General features: G+C 39.7%; 1 protein-coding gene and 2 pseudogenes across 1 annotated transcript; all 3 read left to right on the forward strand.

The window, feature by feature from the left end:
• The first annotated feature begins 603 nt into the window (after positions 1–603).
• On the forward strand, positions 604–6,628 carry LOC146456521 (carbohydrate sulfotransferase 11-like). Its single transcript, XM_085092991.1, has 2 exons — positions 604–755; positions 5,798–6,628. Exons 1-2 carry the CDS (start codon positions 644–646, stop codon positions 6,601–6,603), a joined length of 918 nt encoding a protein of 305 aa, XP_084949117.1. The 5' UTR covers positions 604–643; the 3' UTR covers positions 6,604–6,628.
• Positions 2,355–3,740, forward strand: LOC146456522 (uncharacterized; annotated as a pseudogene).
• Positions 6,629–8,484: 1,856 nt separating the features above from the next.
• Positions 8,485–12,089, forward strand: LOC146456523 (uncharacterized; annotated as a pseudogene).
• The last annotated feature ends 11,007 nt before the right edge of the window (positions 12,090–23,096 follow it).

Genomic DNA, 23,096 nt, shown 5'->3' on the forward strand with positions numbered 1-23,096 from the left:
GGCAAAATGTCCTTCTGTTTGCATAATTCATCATGGAAATCTTTCTAATGAGAAGCACAATGTTCATAAATAACAACAAAACCGTATTTCACCGGAATAAAGACACAGAGACACTTCGGTACACAAGGTTATTTGAGATCTGGCGTTTATTTGTACCCTTCCTAGCGTCATTAAACTGGTGTGCCAAATTAAAACGTGGTATCAAGTGGTATAAACCCTCGTTTTATAAAAAGCAAAAGGGTATTGCTTTTTTAAAAATCGTCTGCTGAGCTGCGTGTGTTATGAAGTTCTTTGATCTCCTCTATGGCATTTTATTTCTGAACTGTCAACCAACATTAACAGGAACTGCAACTAGCGAACAATGTTTTGGCTAACATTTGACGGAAAATTTAACTATAAATGGCCAAAAATGACTAATCCAAAAGTTAGGCTGTTAAAAATAACGAAAAAAACCACCCTCTTTGATTCTTTGAGTCACTTGCACGATTCGCAGAGGCCAAGTTTGAAATAAACGCCGGCGGGTTTAATCCAGAAAATACGATTTCACACACGTTGATCATATATTAAATTTAAATGAATTTTTTTGCGATTGCCGAGCAGGGTTACTGACTGCGTGTTGTGAAGCTTAGTCAGGTCGTTCAACATGTTTCGAAGTTCGCTTTGGCAGAGGAAAAATCTCCTTATTTTCACTCTGATTTTGGTCTGTGTGGGCTTGTGGCTTTCAAGTAGTGTTTTGGATCACCATCTTTCAAGAGGTAGTGTAGAACGAGTTATGTTAAATACCAACTTGTTATCAGTCTATTCATAGTATAAGGAGAAATGACGTGGAAAGGGAGAAGGTTGAAGAAATCCTCATCAGTTCTTTCTAACGAGCTCAACTACCAGCCGACATCAGAGAAACTTTTTTTCTAGTGAGCAAAGAACATTTCTGATTATTGTAGCCGGCAGCACCCTAGATCCCTACGACCATTCTCGGAGGCCACCGGCGTCTGAGGACCTCCTCTTTCAGTCATTTATCAGTTGAACATTATATTTAATAATACCTCTTAAACAGCCATATTTAGGCTTCCTGTGTGAATCGCTACTCTGTCGAATGATATGTTTAATAATATTCTCTCTTAAAGGATCAACCGTGATATCCCTCTGTCAGTAAACCGTGCTGAATTCAATCATCTCTAACGACCGGTCATCTTTGACCCTGCTGTTTTATGTGGCTCTCCTGTTTAAATATCTTCTTTACAACAGACTCTTTAGGATTCCGGCTTCGTAACGTCTTTGAGTCTCTTCTCAATCTAAAACTCTATCCACAATCTCTCTTGAGCCGTTATTGTAGGGTTCGTGTTGAATACTGAATCATGTCGGTAATCGTGGCATTAACGTGACGCCAAAACTGTGAATCGTTAATCAGTCGGTTAGAAACTGTTTTGAGCGCTCATCCGTGGGTTCCTGGGTTGGTGGTCAAGCGCTGTTTCTTCCTTACTGGGTTCGTATAAATAATCATTAATCCCAATATTTAACTTGTTTCATCTCGATTTTTCAACTGCCTATTTACCGGATAATTGTATGTCAGAAGTGTGTGACCATGCTTTGACACTTGTCTCAATTCGATATGAATTTTAAACAACTTAAGCAGTTGGGAAAGAAAAGCCTGAAAAATTAAGGCTCAAACACATGACCTCTGCGATGCCGGTGCAGTTGCAGTGCACTGAGGAAAGTGTTGTCAAATGTTTCATCGACTTGGGCAAAGATACACACACCAAATAAAAGGTATAACACCTTTTGATGTAAATGTGCCACTATAAAGACGTGTCAAAGGTAGTCAAAGGCTTTCTTCCGCAAACCTTTGTCACGCCTTTGATGAAATCAAATCCAACTTTTCGTGAAATGTTGCAGCCTTGATTTCAGGGTCTCTCGGGAATAGAAAAGACCCTGAGAACGAGGTTGGCAGTGTTGTTGCTTGGAGGTTGGTTTCTGTGGGGAGGGAATGTCTGTTCTGTCGTGAATTGTAATAACAGTTGTCGTGAATTGTAATAACGTACCTATCGTGAATTGCAATAACAGTTGTCGTGAATTGTAATAACGTACCTATCGTGAATTGTAATAACCTGTTGTCGTAATTTGAAATAATCCGAGCTGTTGTGAATTGTAATACTGCGTTGTCGTGATTTGTAATAAGTCTTAAGAACAAACAATTACAAAAGAAAATAACAATTAATTAGCTGGATTTATCCATGAAACTCGTGTTTGAATCTCGTGATGTAAAATTACTTCTCTGCTGGCCAACACAACAAGGGTTATTCAATCAGTAATATTCCCTCCGGCATTTATCTAGTCGGCAGTAGTAAAGCCGGTACATGTCAGTCGGTGCGGGAACATTTGAAGAAAGTCCTCAGGAACTGTTATTTACAACCGAGTGTCAAGTATCTGATCATATCAGTGATGAGGTTTATGACACCTTGTTATTACTTGTCCAAGGAAAATTTGATGTGTCGGTAAAGAAGCGCACGCGTGTCCAAAAGAACGCCTTGGTACGATTTTGGAGAAGACAAGAGCAATTTCATCTTGGGAAAGAAAGTACTCCTACATTATATTTCTCAGGAAAAAAGGTTGTAAAGAAGTCCTCCACATCAGCCGTCATTGCAAATACCTTTGATCAGGCGAAATCTGGAGGGGGCAAAAAGCTACGAGATCGAGCTGCCAGCAATTATTCCGAGTTAAGGGAAAAAAATTACTACAAGTTACGAACAACGAATTTAAATACCGCGTTCACCACGCGAGGTTTACGAACAAGGCGACTCCTAAACCCGTTACAGCAAAGCATGTGCAGTCTCAGCACCAGATAGATCTTATTGATCTCAGTAAGGATCCCGTTAAACACAATGGCAAGGTGTATAAGTATATCTTATCGGTAATTGACGTATTTAGCAGCTTTTTATGGCTAGTTTCAATGGAAGTCAAGCAGACAGGTTGTTCGATTGTTGCGACCAATTTATGATGAACATGGCCCCCCTGATCGACTTCAGAGTGACCGTGGACCCGAATTTCAGGAAAATTGCGGTCTCTATGGACCCACTATAAGATCAAAATGATAAAATCAAGACCTTATCATCCTCAATCACAGGGAAAGGTGGAGTGATCACACAGGAGATAAAGTACGATCTTGTCAACCTGGGAAAGAAGGGTGTAAACTGGGCGTCTAATCTGGGCTCATAAAATCGCATTCTTAACGAGGAAAGTAAAGAACAACTGGGATGGAAAAGCCCATTCGAGATTTACTTTGGTCGGAAATCAAATATTCTTGTCAAGGCAGCGTTGGAGGAAGATAAAGGTGATACGGATCATTGCATCATTGCGGGCCCCAAAAGAAAGAATTATCAGTGCCATCTCAGTAATGTCAAAAAATTGCGAAAAAGGGCAAGGCTTTACAGTAAAAGAATAAATAAAGGAATGCTTAATCGACACGCACGCCTTCACAAACCTCCAGCATACAAACCTGGTGATGAGGTTCTAGTGCTCTGCCTCTGCCAGAGAGCAGAGGAAGTATTCCCTCCAAACGACGAATTGCTCTGAAAGGAACGGTCGTAAAGAAAAGTAAAAGAAGTGCTATGTACAAGGTTTGCATTGTACCTCCTATATCAGAAAGAAAGATAGAGAAGCGGGTTTCTGTTGAAGATGTCGCATATCTAATGAGCAAAGTGAAAAAGAAAAGAGGACAAAACAAGAAAAAAAGCGAAAACTGAAGCAACTCACAGAAAAGCTCTACATTCCGATGACATGGTACGATCGTTATGAATCATTTTCTACATGATGGGTTATTCAGTGGCCTATAATCCAAAAGGTGACGGAAACTGTCAGTTTGAAGCGTTATGCTACTGGCTTGAGAGGCTGAGTATATACCGCTCGGTGGAAACCCTTAGTAATGAAATAGTTGAATACCTTGCACAGCACCCCTATGATGCAGATGGGGATCTTTTAGAGTATTTCGCTGCAATACCATGGGATGGCTATCTTGAGACAATGGCAAAGAACGTGAATATGGGCACCAATGTTGAGATTCTTGCTGTTTCGTCCCTTGGTCCTGACCAAACATTCCAGTAGCAACGATTCAGCTAGGTCACTTTGCTGAGGGAGCCGGCGATCACTATCTATGTGTTCAAGAAAGCTTCTATTCAAATGAAGAGGCCATGGAATATGTCAGTCAAGTACGCTATGAAAACAGCGAATTCTCGAGTCATGATGAAAACAGCAACGATAATTTAAACCGATTAGAACAACAGATCACAGAAAAAAGGCATGAGCCACACGAGAATGAAGATGGTGACATCTCAAAGAATCAAGAGGATTCAGGTGCTGAACTGCAAAACAACGACGTACGAATTCGTTTTGTTCCTGACAACACTTTGACGATGAACAAAGGAAGCTAAAACTTGCCAGAAATGTCAATGGCAATTCAGCTTCCCATTGAGCTTATAGATTACGTAATCAAACTAGCAGTATATTCATCAGATTTTTCTTGGCCGAACCACATTTGTTATGAGTACAATCAGATTTACAACGTTAATAGTCAATTCGGCGAATGTGTTAAGAAGCTGCGCCACAGACTTCCACGGCTACATTTTCCATTAGGCAATGCTGGCTACATAAGTGTTGCAAAACTGACCAGACAATTCGGATCTGGCAGTGGATTATTATTGGAAGTAAAGAAAATAATTTCTCATCCGCGTTGGAACAACGCATGGCTGAAGCTTTACGCCACTGGTTATGAATGATTTACAATTTTAAATATTATCTGGCGGAGAAAGATCGCTCGAAAGCAGCGCAATAAGCTTGGTTGTGATTATTATGCAGGAGATTTTTTCTCTTTTTTTTTCTTTTCTAGTTACTGTTGAACTACGCCGCAAAATGCAAATGATTAGCACGGGGCGAATCTTTTGTACTTTATTATTATTATAGAACATGAATTGTTTACCAGGTGATTTGAATAATCTGCAAGAACCTGAAAAATAGTACCGTTCGGGTGTTAAAAGGTTGTGTTGCTTCAATTTTAAAGCATAAACATATGTTACGAAAGTAAGCTGAATTTTGTGTTTCAAAATTTTAAAAAATACACATGGATCAAAGTAAAGGTTGTTTTTTTTTTTTTTTTTGCGTCATTTTTGTTTGTGTTTTTTTGTTTTGTAATTGTTTGTTCTTAAGACTTTCCGGGACAGATACGAAAATACCGTTTGCAGTGTACATTTGTGTTTGGATATCTATAACCAGTCGTTATAAGGCTTGGTGGTACTGTCGATGCGAATTTATGGAAGCCCCTCTCCCCCTCCCCCAAGCAATGTTGACCGACTCCTGGACTGTACATAAACACAGCAACATGATAACATTGCATGGGGCGGGGATCGGGGAGGTATTTCGAGTTAAATTTTGGAAATCGTCCCGACATTTTTGGCCAGGAGTAAAGTATTTTATCGTTACGAAAGTTTAAGAGGATATCTGCTAAAAATGTAGTTCTCATTTACAATTTAATCCGAGTTTCTGAGACAGGGAATGCTCTTTCGAACAGATGATGCACCGAGTCGACCCATTCGGCGTTACTCCTGTAATGATAATTTAAACCATATAATATTGAACAAGATTCATTTCAAAACGCAAAAAAAGTCTTCAAAAACATTAATGTCCCGTCACAGAGGCAATAAATAGTAAAATGATGAAGCACCATCGAGTGTTACATTGAGTACTTAACACACGAATTTATTTTCATTAAATTCAATGTCTTCCTACTTTTTCTTCGTTTTATTCACAGTACCATCGTGGCTAGACACAAGACTGGGACAACGTAGGCAGATTCTTCAACAACAATGTGAAAAGAAGCCATCGAATCCTAACTTCATCGAAGAAGCAGACATCTCTCGGTTTGTCGTTATTGAAGACTTGAAGTTCGTGTTTTGTTTCATCCCTAAAATTTCATGCACTACTTGGAAACGGGTTCTTTTTCGAGCCAAAAACAATGGTACAGTTCTTGAAGGAAATCCCCATCGCCGAATTAACTTCTCGTGGCTGAAAGATTATTCTCCAAGTGAAAGAAAGAGAATTCTTGATACTTATTACAAAGCCATGTTTGTACGTGAGCCGTTTGCTCGTCTGTTATCGGCCTTCAAGAACAAAGTTGAGTGGAGAAGATTGGAATACTTTCAACGCATGGACCGCAACATGCCAGATGAAGACATACCAAAGAACAGGTTCCCACTGTTTGTCCGGTCTGTTCTTTCTCATAATCATTCATCGATAACCATGAACCATCACTGGCGTTCTTACGATCAGTTGTGTCCATGTGAGGCCAACTATGATTTCATCGGACAGTTTGAGAACCTGGGACATGAAGCACCTCATCTGTTGAAAGCAATCGGCGTTGACGATTATGTAACGTTTCCAAAGTACCACCCATCCAAGTCCAAACCGTACCTTTTGGAGTACTATTCCAAGCTCACCAAAGAGGAAATCTTCAAACTTGGAAAGTTTTACGAGATTGATTTTAAACTCTTTGGATATGATTTTCCTGGCCCTTTGCAAGAGGTTTTGGACATGAAAGATAGTTTGGGTGAAGAATAATGGCTGAACAGGGCACATTGAAATTTCAGACGAATTAACAGGAGGCTGCTCACTACATCATAGCTGTAGTTACTAGTTAAGTTTAAGGGGTTGTCAAGGAGACAACTGAGTGCACAGGTAGGGTTCGGGGGTATTACCGCTGGATTATATGCAGAGCAACAAGTTCAAACTATATTAACCTAAACTCTAAATGAGTGAGTGTATCACTGAAATAATTTTGGGGCCCACAGTTTTAGCTTAAACTGTGGGCCCCAAAATTATATCACCCACAAAGTATGTCACACCACCTGTTTCCTATACGCGTTACCGCGGGGTTTGTCTTTTCTATATGCAATTCCGTAGGTGTTTTTTACGAAATGTAAACTTTAGGATGAGTTAAGTATATATACAGGCACATCATGTTGTATTGTTAAACTCCCTGGCGAAGTGTGCGTTAGTCACACGAAACGCGTAGGAGAAATAAAGAAGTTAATATACAACTACAGTTCGCAGAGCGCTGCTCACTAGTTAATTATTAAATAATTTCATTAAATAATTTTATTAAATTGTCTTAATTTGCGTCTAAACTGACATTGCAACTAACAATTTCCGTTATATATTAATAATTTTCGACGCAGTTGATAACGTGTTTCTAACCACAAAACAACCTCCAGAACGTAACTGTTAGCATTAAAAAACATAAAAGTTAATACTAACTTCAAATTATGGACGAAATTTCGCCTTGATAACCGTCAACCGTCGAAAGCCCTAAAATTTAACCCTCTGGACCGTCAACCATCAAAGCTATCGCACCATTCAGACCCTCTATTCGGTTAAAGTAATCCCAGCTGGCCTAATCGATCATGAACTTATTGGATGTGCTCGCAAGCTGAACAATGTTAAGTTCAATCTGCGAATCATAACTTGCCGTAATTTTGCTACCTACGACCCTAAGCCATTTTGCAAAGAGTTAAATTCTGTGAATTTTGATAAAGTTTATTCATCTATCTCCGTAAATAAAGCGTGGGCCACTTTTCGAGACATTCTGCAACGATGTATTGACAAGCATGCTCCACTTGTTTCAAAGAGGGTCAAAGGCAGACTCTGTCCTTGGTGGACTCCGGATGTCAAAAAAGAGATGAATCTCAGGGATGGTTTGCTTAGGAAAGCCCGACGGACTAATCACGAAAACGATTGGTCTTTTTATCAGCACCAGTACCATTGCTAGAAATCTGAAAAGCAAATCAATCTTGCTTCGTTTTAAAGCTGTGAAAGAATCAGAAGTTCTTAAAGAGCTAAAAAATCTTAAGCGGAAAAAAGCGTCTGGGTTGGATAACTTTCCCCCAGGATTGCTCAAAGACGCAGCTCTTGTTTTGACGAAGCGTTTGACATTTATTATCAATTTTTCTCTTGAAACTGGAGTTGTGCCTAGTGAGTGGAAAGTGGCAAGGGTGATTCTCCTTTACAAATCTGGGTCTCTGGCTGAGATAGACAATTACAGACCTATCTCAATTCTCCCTACCTTATCAAAGATTTTGGAAAAAATAGTCTACAAGCAGCTAATGGCTCACCTGGAGCGTCATAGTCTACTTTTTGAGTACCAGTTTGGTTTCCGTCCGAATCGCTCAACGGAATTGGCTGTTACGTACTTCACTGATCTTATCATGCAGAAAGGAGGCCGGCAGTGGTAAGGCAACGTAAACAGGAGCAGTTTTCATTGACTTATCAAAGGCGTTTGATACAATCAGTCATTCTGTTCTGTTAAGAAAACAGTATTCTATACTGAAGGGTTATCCTGTATAAATATTCGATTATCATCATTATTATTATTATTATTATTATTATTATTATTATTATTATTATTATTATTATTATTATTATTATTATTATTATTATTATAATATGGCGGAGGCGGCGGCTGCAGGTCGGTCGCTCGCTGGAAAACCAGGAAGGCTAAAATGGACTGACAAAATGAATCAAGACTTACTAGAATGCAGGGAAAAAGCCTTAAGCTTAAAAAGCTCAAGCAACCCGCCATGTTATCAGAACGGACGCAAAAAAGGATATATGCGCATTTTGAAAGATCTATGGGATGACGTGGGATACGTGGACTTGGGGTTATCAGCTCGCGACCACGCAGCAGCGATAACGGATGAAAACTCACAAATGAGTGTTAGAGGCGAGTCTTCAACTGCTCTGGACAAAACAGAAGAGGTTGGTGCCTCTATGTTGTCACAAACACAGGATCTCGAACCCGCCCAGTGCGAAGGTGAAAATTTATTAAACGTGAATGTGGTCGAAGGTTCGAATTTGCATATTTTTTCCGACATTGCTGATCAAATAGCTCCCCAGGGACGGACCGCTATTTGCAAGGATCAAAACACCAAAAATCAAATCAAGCCAAATCTGCCTGATTATGATGTACTTCCCTCCGAAACAAAAACAAAACTTGGGGCAGTATTAGTTACGCATGTTTCTGTAATACTGTCAACGATGTTTACGATGAAATCGTCCACTACAGGAGGAATATATTCAATGTTAGTAATGTTCCATCGGGTCGCGCAGGGAAGAGTTTCATTGAAGAATTAACCTTCTGGATTAAGCAATTTAATTCAGACTCTGACTTGAACTCGGTCGCTCTTAAAGCATTCATGGTGCTCCCAACTTTGATTTTGCAAAAACCATCCGCTACTTCCAAAAGCAAGGAGCATGGTGAAGCAATAAAGCCTCGATTAGCACTCTGGAAACAAGGGGAAATTGATTTGCTGCTTAAAGAAGTGAGGTTCTTTCAAGGGAAATTTGTGAATTCCAAGAAACCTGGAAAGGTTGAAGACATATCCAAAGCCTTCTCAAAGCTGGTTCTGCAAGGATAATTGACAGCTGCAATGAAACTCTTAGATAACGAGAGCTCGACCGGTCTGCTCGACCTATCGCCAGATGTCCTATGCAAGGGCTACAGGACAAACACCCACAGGCAGCTGATATCGCAGAGGAGAGTTTGTTACATGGCCCAATTGATTATATTCCGCCAAATTTTTATGACCTCATAGACCAAGAATCGATCTACAACTCGGCAAGTAAAACCAAGGGCTCAGCCGGTTCATCTGGAATGGACGCAGAGCTGTATAAGAGAATCCTGTGCTCTAAGAATTTCAAGACCGAGGGCAAAATATTGAGAGAAGAGCTAGCCGTGTTCACAAGAAATCTGCTAAGGAAATCGTACCACCCATCCTTACTTGAAGCTTTCACGTCCTGCAGGCTTATCCCGCTCGATAAGAATCCGGGAATCAGACCAATTGGTGTTGAAGAGGCACTAAGGAGAATAGTGGGAAAAACGGTCAGCGGTTTCTTAAAGGAGGAAATAAAAGAAGCGGCGGGTCCCCCGGCTACAAGTTTGCGCTGGTCATAATGCAGGAGCGGAGGCTGCGATCCATGCAATGAGCCAAGTGTTTGTTGAAGAAGGAACAGATGGAATATTGCTAATTGATGCTAGTAACGCCAAATGAATAGGTCAGCGGCCTTACACAATATCCAGATCATGTGCAAAGAAATGGCGCTCTATGTTATTAACACATATAGAAGCCCATCTAGACTGTTTATTTGTGGGGGAGGTGAAATGCTTTCTCGAGAAGGTACCAAGGAGACCCGCTAGCGATGCCATGGTACGCACTTAATACATCCATAATGATACAGAATTTGAGGGATCATTGCCCATTGGTTAAACAGGTGTGGCTAGCAGACGACTCAGCTGGAAGACGGAGTATAGTGCAGTTATACAACTGGTACAGGCAATTGAGTAAGAAAGGTCAAAAGTTTGGCTACCTTGTGAATGGGAGAAAGAGCTGGCTTATTGTCAAGTCGGACGTACTTGCAGTTGAGGCAAAGAAGGTGTTTGGAGATGAGGTTAATATTACAACTGAAGGCCAGCGCCACTTAGGGGCCGTCATCGGATCTCAAGAGTTCAAAGATCAATATTGTCGAGAAAAGGTCCTTGGACGGAAAGGAGAACTCGAAGCCCTATCTGAGATAGCAAGGAGCCAGCCTCATGCAGCCTACACGTGTTCACGAAGGGTTACAAATCCAAGTTTACCTATTTCATGCGCACAATAGAGTCGTTTGAAGATTACGTTGACCCTATTCAAGAGGCGATTGACGACTTACTCCTCCCAACACTATTCGGTCAAACGGAGCCCCTCCCTAGCAATCTGCGTCAGCTTGTTACTTTGACACCTGCTCAAGGAGGGCTAGGCGTACCTGACTAACTTTTTGAAGCTCCACAGCAGTTTGCTGCTTCTACGACAATAACAGCATCGCACGTAGATTCCATCACCAAACAGAGCACTTTCATGGTGGCAGGCGAGAGGTCCACGGAGGAGTTAAAAAGACAACAACAAGCTTTAAAAATTGCGTCGGTGAAATCGAGAATGGAAAGTATTGATTCCACTCTACCCTCGGATCTGCTGCGGTCAGTTAAGTAAACCAATCCAGAGACAAGGGTGCGAGCTCGTGGCTTACCGAAGTACCTCTTGTCGATTAAGGCTTAGTGCTGAATAAACAAGAATTCAGAGAGTCTCTGCGTTTAAGGTATAATGTTCCCCTGTTTGATTTACCAAGCAAGTGTGTTTGTGGGGAGAAGTATACCGTCTGCCATGCCCTGTCATGCAAAAAGGGAGGGTTCGTGGCGCAGAGACACGATGGCGTTCGCAACCTACTTACCTCTTTTCTTGGTACGGTTTGCACCAACGTTGAAGTCGAACCACAACTACAACCTCTCGACAATGAGCGATTCAACCTCAGAAGCGCGGTGACAAGTCCGGAGGCAAGACTGGACATGAAAGCAGGGGGCTTTTGGTCTCGAGGAGTTACAGCATTTTTCGATGTCAGAGTAACGCATGTTAACTCCAAGTGTAACCAGGGAAAAGCAACATCGACAATCTTTAAAGAGCAGGAGGAGGAGAAAAAGCGGAAGTACCAACAGAGTGTGCTGGACGTTGAAATGGGAACTTTCACTCCCTTAGTTTTTGGAATTAACGGTGGGATGGGAGCCGACTGCAATTGCTTACTCAAACGCCTAGCCGAGAAGCTCTCAGAAAAGAATGAGGAACCTTATCACATTACTATCACTTGGATTAGAACATTGCTTTCTTTTGAGATTTTAAGGTCGGTACACACATGCGTAAGAGGCTCCAGGACACCTTTCCACAGAATTCCACAAGGGGATTTTATCGATGACTGTCGCCTAAACGCTGGCCAAGCGTGTGTCCTTTGATTTTCTGTGAATTGTTTTTTTTTAGAATTGGAACTTTTAACTTGTAAATAGTTTGGAATATGTTGATTAAGATGTTGTTTTTTTTATTATTTTTATTATTATTATTATGACATTTGTATTTTCTTTAAAAAAGTTTCGTGCTTGAAAATTAGTCTCGAAATCGGAATGAATTGTAAATAGGTTTTAATAGTTCTTTTCTTAACTTTTAACTTGTAAATAACAATTTCAGCTGCTTGGTATATGTTAATAAAGATTTATATTATTATTATTATTATTATTATTATTATTATTATTATTATTATTATTATTATTATTATTATTATTATTATTATTATTATTATTATTATCTGCTCTGCCTGATCTGGTGAATGGGACATTTATACGGATAGTCCATCTGGGACGAACAATCGGTCTCAGCACAGGCCGACCACCCCCTGTTTGTGTGGTGTAATGACTGTTTGCAGTTTGAGACTTTATATTCTCGCGAGCAATCGGTTGAAATTTTTACTGAGTAGCGATATTTAAAGTCGCCTTTTAACCTTTATGTTGAAATAAAGTTTGAAGGAAATGTTGATTGAGTCACACGTGGTGTTTTTTTGCCATTCTGAGCCGTAGAAACCCTTATTTGGCGCGTTTACTGTTTTCCAGTGTTGCCGGCCGAAGGCCGGTAGTGAGAAAGGGAGTACTAATTCTTTTTAATCCTCCTTTGTAATATAACTGTTTATTGTTTTTTATGTATTGTACTGAATCTCGTTGTACGTGTGAAAAATAAAAAAAATTGAATTGAATTGTAAAGTAACGATCATCAAAGCTAAACTGTTATTACTTTTTCATGCAGTCGGTTCACAGTTGTAAATTTTGTTCATGTTTGTTACCGTCCCCACTTCTTCCCGACCTACGATCACACATTATTTTGCCTTGTTTTTCCTTTTATTTTCCCATTTTGGTATGAGTTGTAGTCGGCTGTTCCTCTTGCAAAATTGGCGGCAAATGAGGGCGCGCTATTTAATTCATTTTCTTAACTGCATTTCGCATACATTATATTTTGCATTATTATGCCATTACGTAAACCGCTTTTTATTCTCAGCGGGAAAAAGCTAGCGTTTAGCCAACCCTAAAAGGATATGAATACATTTTGGAAAGTTAAAAGGATGCTGACGTGTTCTTATTAGGTGACTAATAAAATTTTGATGCCACCTTTGCTGAAAGACAATAGCAGCCTTCATAAAGGTTTTCTTTTCAGTGAAGTGCAAGAGTACTGAAACCCACGCGTCATTTTTCTCTGTTCGAAAATGCTTAAGTACCTCGTTTATCTTGAGTTTTTTCTGGTTTTAAACCAACCAAGAGTGCGAGGATTTCAACAACTTACTAAAAACAACCATTTTCTAGTCGGGAGTACTTTTAAAACAGTCGCCACTGATGAATGGCTTAGCTGCCTTCAAATTTGCCATGAGGAACCAACATGCATCTCCTACAACTATAAGAAACCAACAGGGGAATCCGATAGAGGACTGTGCCAATTGAACTATCTTGGACTTGAAGATTTGTGTGACCTAGATAAATCGCTTATATACTCGCGGGACTTTGTATTCCAGCAGATAAGAGACGGCCAAGGAAGTGACGTAAGTATATCAGCTATCTATTTTTTCCCCCATATTTCGGAGATTTCTTGTTAAATGATATAAGTAACGAACGACTTTTTGACAGCTTCAAGATATGTTTGTATTTCGCTGAGATTCAACATGACATACTTGTATTACATATAACGTCTGATAGAAACATCTTGTTTGATGATTCTTGAAGACATCGAAACGTTGTTCTTAACTTTTAGCGCCTAATTTTATATAGGCTGGCCTCGAGTCGTCTTCATGCGCAGAAAGAGTGATCGACGAGCAACGAAAAAAACGACTGGACTCCCTCAAAAACGGACTTGGAGAAAGTCTAACTTTTAAACTGAAAATTTTACATTTCATCATAGCCTCTATATTTGTTGTATTGCTTCATATTTGGACTGACCTCGCAGTATGTTGACGAATTAACAATCTCCAAAACAGTCCACCTACCATTTAATTTGTCTTATTGTATGTACTTTTTCGCCGGCATCAATATGAACAAACTGCAAGGTTTAGCATTGAAATTAGTTATCTATAGTTTAAAAAACCTCAAAGGTTCATGAAACAATAACCTATCTCGACTAAAAGAGCGTATTTAAAATAAAATCAGTAACTTCATTTGGCCGTCAGTGTTGTCGATTCCTTCGCTAATAATGTAAACATTACTGTTTTCAAACCAGACACTATTGGTTTGGTTGTCTAGTAAAATGCCAAAGACAAAGTGTTGTATCAAGGTGATCAAAATGATGAGTTGCGCAGGTGGTCATGAAGGATTTTGTTTTTCCAACATCAGTTAAAGTTTAGACACTTTTTCGTTCCATTTAATCACCCAAGGGGATGTGTTAATTGGGAAAAGAAAACTCATTTGTCATTGCAATTCTTGTAAAGGCACCAATATACATATGTTCAAGTTTAAGGTATATATGACAGATTTATTTTGTTTGAATGTTAATGTTGTTTTCGTATGAAAAAAATCGAAAAAAAAATCCTTATCAACTTTCCTTCCCTACATTTGAGGCGTATAAAAGCGTCAAATTTGACTTCCAGTTAGCTACAATACTGAGTAAGACGGGAGCCAGGGCATAGTAGGGCTGTGACGACAAAACAGCCTGAACACTTAGTCTTGCGGGTTTCTCTATTTCTCAGTTGTTCTATTCCGAGTATTCAACGATCCCGCGAAACTTGCTTTCAACCCTACTTTCCTCAATAGTCTCTCGTCTTGCACGGTATTGTAACAAACCGGAAGTGGAATTTGACACTTTTATGCGCCTCAAAGTACGGGGAAGAAAAACTGATAAAGAATATTTTTCGATTTTCATACTAGAACAAAATAAAGATTTGATCAAGCAAATAAAAACGAACTGTCACCTAACCCTTAAGAAACAATGCCTGTGTCATTCGCTGAATAATACACCATTTTCATCTATTTACCAGGCTTAAAATATTCCATCACATTTATCTTATAATTCTATCTCTATTGAGCCAGAGTGTCTCTTCAACGCAAGGATGCGATGATTAGTAGTAATTAAACTAAGGTCCGGAAAAAACTGAAAGAAAAGGCTACCAAATTGATTAAAGGTGTTTTAAAGCGCGTTCTCCTGAGTGGCGCTTCCAGTAAAAGCATTACGAAGTAACACTTTAAGAACATTTTCAAGAATTACTAAAACAAATAATAATAGTATTAAAAAAAATCCAGAGCCGACATATCGGAGAGAGAAAACAAATGTCCAAAAATTGGTTGTAAAAAAAACCGACCGAGGGCATCATGCGTAATCAGGGGCTCCGACCTCATTTAGCAAGGAATAGATGGAGTTATATTCAGTTTTCTATATTGTGTATTAAGCGTTTCTTGATAAGTTGTCGCTTCTGGTAACTTTGCAAACTAACAGCAATTTTACCAATTGGGAACTACAAACACGAACACTACTTTTATATTTAAGTTCGTGTATGATTTGTATTTCTACCAAGAGTTAATATTATCATCGACAACCAGCGGCTATTGAATTTCGTTCTTGTCTGTCTTTGTCGCAAAATGAAATCAGCAGGGTCCAGCAATATTTCGCACTTGTTGGATATCAGATTATTATAGCCAACTTGGCGCTCGTTGGCTATCTGTCATATGCAACCCGCGCTAGTACAATAATAGGCCATTCCAAGTTGCTGTGAACCTCATTATGAAAGTGAGGCTATTCGAAAAGCTTTTCATATGAAAATTAGTTCTGTTTCGATATGAATGAAAACTAATTTTCATAACAAGACGCACTCAGCCTCGTTTTCATAAAGAGGTGCAAATAGCCTGTCGTTAACTGTTATCATTATCTTTATCATGGTCGTCGTAGTCCTCATCGTTATCATTATTGTTATTTCCATTGTTATTGTTACTACTATTGTAATATTATTACTATTATCATCATTATTATTGATTACTAAAGTTATTTATTGTTTTATTTCAAAGGGTAAACGAAATTATTGTAGTTATGATGGCAAGAGACCAAAGATATCAGGTATCTCGCATGTGAAAAATAATTTATCATAATTTATAGTAGAAGCCACTTCTGATAATTCATATTGGCTCATAACGAAGAGGAACCTCAAATAAGTCACCACTCAGCTGTCACCAGTCTACAATTCCTCCATTTTTTTTATGCTCCAAGCATAACGTGAGCCAGTAACCAGATCGGCATGGCATGCAGCCTGAGTATCAGGCTTTTCCCCTCCCCCTCCCCTTCCCCCCTCCCCTTAGGAAGGCCTGATACTCAGGCTACATGGCACGCAAATTAGCGTTGCACAGATCTGCTTCGGCACGAAAACCCATCCAGTATAGTTGAACAGTTGTGGGCCATTTAGCGCCATTTTCTGTTCACATTATATTGGATCAATTTCTATGCTGGTACAAAAACAATCAGTCCCAAATTACGTGAACATATCCTCAATAACAGTGGCTGTGCGACCCGATATTAATTCAAAACTTGGCACCGAAATGGAACACGACCCAACAACTGCTCCCTTATTTGCACAGGACACGCAAGAAATCAGAAAAGAAAACCCACCGGATTAGCCAGCGTTCTCCTTCTCTGACGCGACAACCTCACCGAAACTGCTTTTTACTCAAAATTATACTTAATGAACTTTTTTGGTCCGTAATATAAGAGAAACCTAAAGGCCGATTTAGACGGTACAGCATTTGCTTGCGACTGTCGCATGCTGTTTCTAGAGCGCGTGCTGCTCGTGTCATGCAAAAAATCGCACACAACTCTCGTCATTCAACATTGCCTATACCTACGATTGTCGTACCACATTTTTTGTGACGTACACGACGGTCGTAAGCGAGTTGTAGGTTTGATTTACACGAAACAATTCGTGTCGTAGGCCTGTTGTAAGCTTGTCGCATGCGACAAAGTCGTACCGCGTAAATCGCCCTTAAGAATTCTGTTACATTTGCCGACTCACGCACGTTAGAGCACGGCTGATGAATTAGTAACAAGTACGAATGTGTTCACTTGACAGTAAGGGCACATCTTGAATTGAAAGGGATCACGACCATGTAAATACTCCATGACATGAGTAAAGTAAATTATATACACTCGATTGCGAAAACGTTGACATCTAAAAAGCATAAACCGCGAATGATGAGACCCAATGGCTTTATGGGTATAAGTGTATCAAATTTATTTGCATAATATTCTATTCTCGTGCGACAGTTGATGACCAAAATTAGTTGCACGTGGTGAATGATGGAAACTGTCCAAGCTTTCATTAAAGTGTCCAAGTTGGCCAACAAGGGCCAATTTGAGTGATATACCATTCGCGATTTGCCTAAGTTCAAAACAGGTAATGAACTTAAGCAATATTTGGTAGAAAATTATTGGGAAGAATTAAGTCAGCGCTGTATTTTTTATTGCAAAGAATGAGAATGGTAAATTATTGGTTATGGAAATGAGGTTATTGTTTGAACACTACTCACAAATCCGTTGGGTCTCGTCGTTCACGGTTTATGCTTTTTAGGTGTCAACGTTTTTGCAATCAAGTGTATACCTGTGTCACACACCTAAATATACGATAGCTAATATGATAGAAATGTAAATATTCAAGCTTGAAATTGAGTTGTTAAGAAGTCAGTATTAAATTTAACATGCAGCCACATTCCCACAATGATAACTCCTTGTCTCAACTAAATCCATTTTAAACAAGAGTGGATATTTTAACCCTAAAGGTACAGTGAGCTCCACTGATAAACCTGTCTGACAATCACCCCTTTCAAGTGATTACCTTTTCCTGATGTTCGCCCCTCCGATCTCGGGTGCTATGCTTGCATTTCTGATGACACCCCTGAAAACAAGGTTAATCAACTTTATTCTACAGTGCCTGTAGATCCTCCTAAAAATGTGCAAGAAATTAACAAGACTTCGACAAGCATCTTGATCAAGTGGGATGCAGTCTCAAGCAATCAAAGAAACGGGAGGATTCTCAGCTATAAAGTTACTTGGTACACTTCGAAAAGTTTAAAGACAAATAAAACGAAGTCAACAACGGTGATTACTCCTCTGGTCAAACTAACGAGTCTGAAAATGTATAGGAAATACTTCATCACCGTGTTAGCGACCAATACCGAAGGAGACGGGCCGTGCAGTGAGACTTTTGTTACGAGAACAGATCAAGACAGTAAGTTGTTGTATCTTTTTATTAGGGAGTTTTAGCAACGCGACCGCGACGGCAACGAGAACGTCAAAAAAGCAATAGGTTTTGTAACCAAAACAAAAACTCTGCACGTGCATTACAGTTTTTGGAACATTTCTTTGCCGTCACTGCACGACTAGGACGTGAAATTTCCTGATGGCATGTTTTATGGAGGACGTAAACACACGACAAAGAATTTTGCTTTCTCTCAGCTAAACTTGGGTGTGGTCTCCAAGAATTCATGTCCAGAAAATTTTACCTACATTTGACATTTGAAGCAAGTTGGAATAATTGCAAGTCCGACGTTTGAAAAAAGTCGAATTCATTTTAAGAGTTACGTTCTTGCTGCCTTCACCGTCGTCTTTCTAAATTTTCCTTCTATAGTATTGATGACGCATTTAAGTTTGGTCGATTGACGAGACATCATCGTCGTGTCCTTTAATCAATTCTTTTGGAGGGCCTCTGATCTAAGGTCATGAGTTCTTATGTATTTACTGATCCAAAGGCCTGCTCTGCTCTCATAATTGTATTGATTGCATTCAGGGTGACTTCTCTGCCTCTTGCAGGAATCTGAAACCTTTTGCTTGCATGTTTACTTCTGAGCCTAACCGATCACAGATATATATCTTGCTGGATTTTTGAAAACAGGCCAGCTCAAGTCATGCGTCTTTGAGAATGGCAAAATTGTCAAGTTTCAGTTCTCTTTCCTCTCTCTTAATTCTCCTTTCTTCTCATTTTTGCATCATTTTGAACCTTCTTGGGGCCAATTCGGTGTCGTTTCAAGAAAAGAGCTCATGTTTCATCGACTACCTTTTCAAAAATTCGGCCAGATATATGTAGCAAACCAAATAATATTATTAGCTTAACACGTTCATATTGTGATTAGGTAATTTAATGAGTTCAGTTACAGCGAAGTCTTTCAAGTAATAGATCAAACACGAGGAAAAGTGTGTCCTCCGATTTCCAAACACTGAGAAGTAGGTTGGAAAAACGAGGCGTAGCCGAGTTTTTTTTAACCAACTTCGAGGTGTTTGGAAATAGGAGGAAACACTCTTTCGAGTGTTGGATTTCGAGTGTTTGATATAGCTTCTCAAACTATTGATAATTCTTGGAGAAATTCGAAGCAAAAGTTTACAAAATTTTATGATAATTAAGATCACATTTCCAAACCTCCTTCACGGTAGTGATTTCCTTTGTTTTCTCTTCATGAATTGTTAATGAGTTCGAGAATTGACAATTATTCCACAAGTGCGCTTGGATATGAGACTGAAGATAGATATTCAACGAGGGGCACGTTCATGCTATAATTATCCCATGTCCAACAAGCAAGATCAAAATTTATATTTAGATACGAGCTTTCGATTCCGTCTCAAAATCTTTGTCAACTGTCTTGACAAAGATTCCGAGACGGAATTGAAAGCTCGTATCTAAATATAAATTTTCGATCCTGAAAAGGAAACCTTTTTGTTTGAAATACAATATGACAGGATCAAGAAACAACATTTTCTCTAACAATTGTTTTATTGTATTGTAAAACCAACGAAGAAGTATTGCTTAATATTTCTGATTTCATTTCTCAAGAATAACCAGCCGACAATCAGTAATGACCGTTATTATTCGGGTAGGGTATAATGGCTGATATCCAATGGCCGCTGAGCCAATTTAACTCCAGCTGGAATTACACTATCCAATGATTCAGTTTTTATTATAACATAGCGCGCGTGCATCCTAATATAATTCCGATTGGCGTCATCATGGTACATTTCTCAACATACGCACGGCCGTGCGTCTATTCGATGACGTGTGCAAGTCAGGTGAAGAAAGCATGCGCGCGCTATGTTATAAAAAACGTTTTACAGAGAGACAACACCATAAAAAATGTATATTTATATGAAGTTAATGAAACTTAAGATTAAACTGATATGAGAAACCACTTTCACCTTTTTTTTTCAGAGAATTTTGTAATTAATTAGGAACAAAACCTGTTTTCCAGGAATCGTCTACTTTATTTTCACTATGTTATAAAAGAATTGGTTCATGCTTTTAGCTGTGCGTATATCGAGTTATGGATGCACTTGGAAAGTTTGGAGAGCACTCAAAAAGCTAGAGTTGCTCTCGGCTACGCCTCGAGCAACTCTTATGCTTCTCTCGGGCTCTCCAAACTTCCAGCGAGCATCCATAACCCGATATACGCACGCTAAGCATGAACCAATTCTTAAATACAGTCGAACCTCCATGTGCGACCACCTGTCCTCACATAAACGACCAACTATCTACAACATCAAATTTTTTCCAGTCAAAGCCTATATTTTGAACCTCTCGTAAGAGACCGCGATCACGTTTTGGGGTGACGGAATTTTAATTTTTTCATTGCTTTTCACCTGTTGTAAGCGACTACTTGACACACAGTCTCCATGTTCGCTGTATGTACTACGCTACTCAGAGTTTATGAGGAACTTTTAGTGACAGCCAAGCACCACTCATATTGCAACTAGTAAAATGTATGCGATGAATTATCTTCAAATAAGGAGATGCGTCAGACCTGTTCTCGGAAAATATCCCCTCTGGTTCGACTCTCCAAAGGGACTACCTACAACTAAATCTTGGCATTTTGGGTGGTCGCTTACCGGAGGTTCGACTGTAATCTGTTTTACAGAATAGGTTTTATGCCCGCCTTCGATTTGGGGACTTCGTGAATTGTCCTTATGGTGCTCAAACAATGCTTTTACCATTAACAGGATCATTATACACAATAATATAGGGCAATGCTTTTATCATTATCCTGATCATTATATACACTAACAGCCACTTAGCGAGCATGTTCAACGAATAATTTATGTGAACGGTTATATAGCCCAAGTACAACTAAGTTGCAGTTGTTTAATTTCAAGAATTCGTTGAAGTTTAAATTAAAAACTAATTTATGCATATGTCTCAATTAAAGAGCCCGAGAGTCCCCCGGGAAATGTTACATTAGTCAGCAAGACATCAAACAGCATCTTAATCAAGTGGGATAGAGTACCAATGAGGAAACGGAAGGGCATTATTGTGAGCTACAAAGTGGAATACACAAAAGTGACAAACAACAACACAGCAAGTGGAGTCGTTTCAACGCAAAGTCTGAGGATACAAGGATTAGAACAGAACACAGAGTATAGCATAAGAGTGTCGGCCGCCACGGTGAAGGGATTCGGTCCAGCTAGTGAACCTATCACAGTGACCACGGATCAGGGCGGTAAGTCTACCAATGCATAACTTTTAAGGCCCCGTTTATATGGAGAAAAGTTGTCCCGGGAAAGAAAGTCACCCTCCCAGCCGAGTCAACTTCAGCGAGCGTTTATATGAGAAAAAAGTTGACCCCTTTGCCCGAGTCAACAGCGCTCGCGCATGCTCTGGTTGTCTCGCCTTGACGGAGTTCACCCGGCTAGGCAAGCCAAAGTGTTTATATGGGGAAAAGTTGGCCTGGCTAGGAGGGTGACCCTACCATCGAAAGAGGCGAGTCACTCTTCTAGCCGAGCCAACTTTCTGTTTCTCATGTAAACGGTTCGCCAAGTTTTGTAAGGACATGTAGGAAAAGTTGGCTCGCCCAGGGTAGCTCGGGTAGGCGAGTGACCCTTCTACCCGGGACACCTTTTTTTCCATATAAACGTGGCCTAACTCGTGCAGTGTAGAGCTATAGCTACATGGAAACTCAAATAAACAGGCCATAGTCTCAAAAAGCTGATAACTTGATCCAGCTAGTGTACAAGTCCTTACCTTGCTACCAATAACATTTTAGGCCGATAGTAATTTATCCACTGCACAACGTTATCTGCTCTTTGAGCAAGTGAGAATCGACGGACCGGCATCAAAATGCTGTGAGTAACACGTAACAGTGGACCGATTTAGTGTTTAGATTGTCTTGCCAGCGCCGTATACAAACCTTCCTCGGATAGCTGCACCCAAGTTGATCATGACAGGCCTTGATGCTCCTTAGATCCTGTGTACAACAGAAGATGATTGGGGAGATTGTCGTAAGTCTGCGCCTGATCAAATAGTTGTCCGCAAGAGCCTAATAGATATTTTTAAACGGGAACAAAAGCAAGAGAAATGCGGGATTTGGCGTCCAATTTTGAGCCTGGGGCCGAACGTTCTTTTGGTTGGGCCGAATGCCCGCTCGGAAGCTAAGCAGCGTGATTTATTACCCCGACAGAAAATTAACTTTTACCAAATGGTATATTTTACCCAGGAGAGGGTAACAGCTAATTTTCTATCGCATTAATCTTTCCTGTGCCCTCTTGGGTAGAATATACCTGAGGGTAACAGCTAATTTTCTATCGCATTAATCTTTCCTGTGTTCTCTTGGGTAGAATATACCTCAGGGTAACAGCTAATTTTCTATCGCATTAATCTTTCCTGTGTTCTCTTGGGTAGAATATACCTGAGGGTAACAGCTAATTTTCTATCGCATTAATCTTTCCTGTGTTCTCTTGGGTAGAATATACCTGAGGGTAACAGCTAATTTTCTATCGCATTAATCTTTCCTGTGCCCTCTTGGGTAGAATATACCTGAGGGTAACAGCTAATTTTCTATCGCATTAATCTTTCCTGTGCCCTCTTGGGTAGAATATACCTCAGGGTAACAGCTAATTTTCTATCGCATTAATCTTTCCTGTGTTCTCTTGGGTAGAATATACCTCAGGGTAACAGCTAATTTTCTATCGCATTAATCTTTCCTGTACCCTCTTGGGTTGAATATACCTGAGCATAACAGCTACATGTAATTTTCTTATTTTGTCTTTTTTTTTTTTTCAATTGTTCTAAGAAAGTGTATTTTAGATAATTTTATTTTTAGCGTTTTGTTAGGAATTTTATGGCAGGTCCACACCAGCCCTTGGGTTGCCACATGCAGACCTGCCTCATCAAAAAGACGCGAAAATATTCCTTAATGACATGCAATTTATGGACCGTATACG

Source organism: Pavona decussata, unplaced genomic scaffold (assembly GCF_977016875.1).
Source record: "Pavona decussata unplaced genomic scaffold, jaPavDecu1.1 SCAFFOLD_254, whole genome shotgun sequence".
NCBI lineage: Eukaryota > Metazoa > Cnidaria > Anthozoa > Scleractinia > Agariciidae > Pavona > Pavona decussata.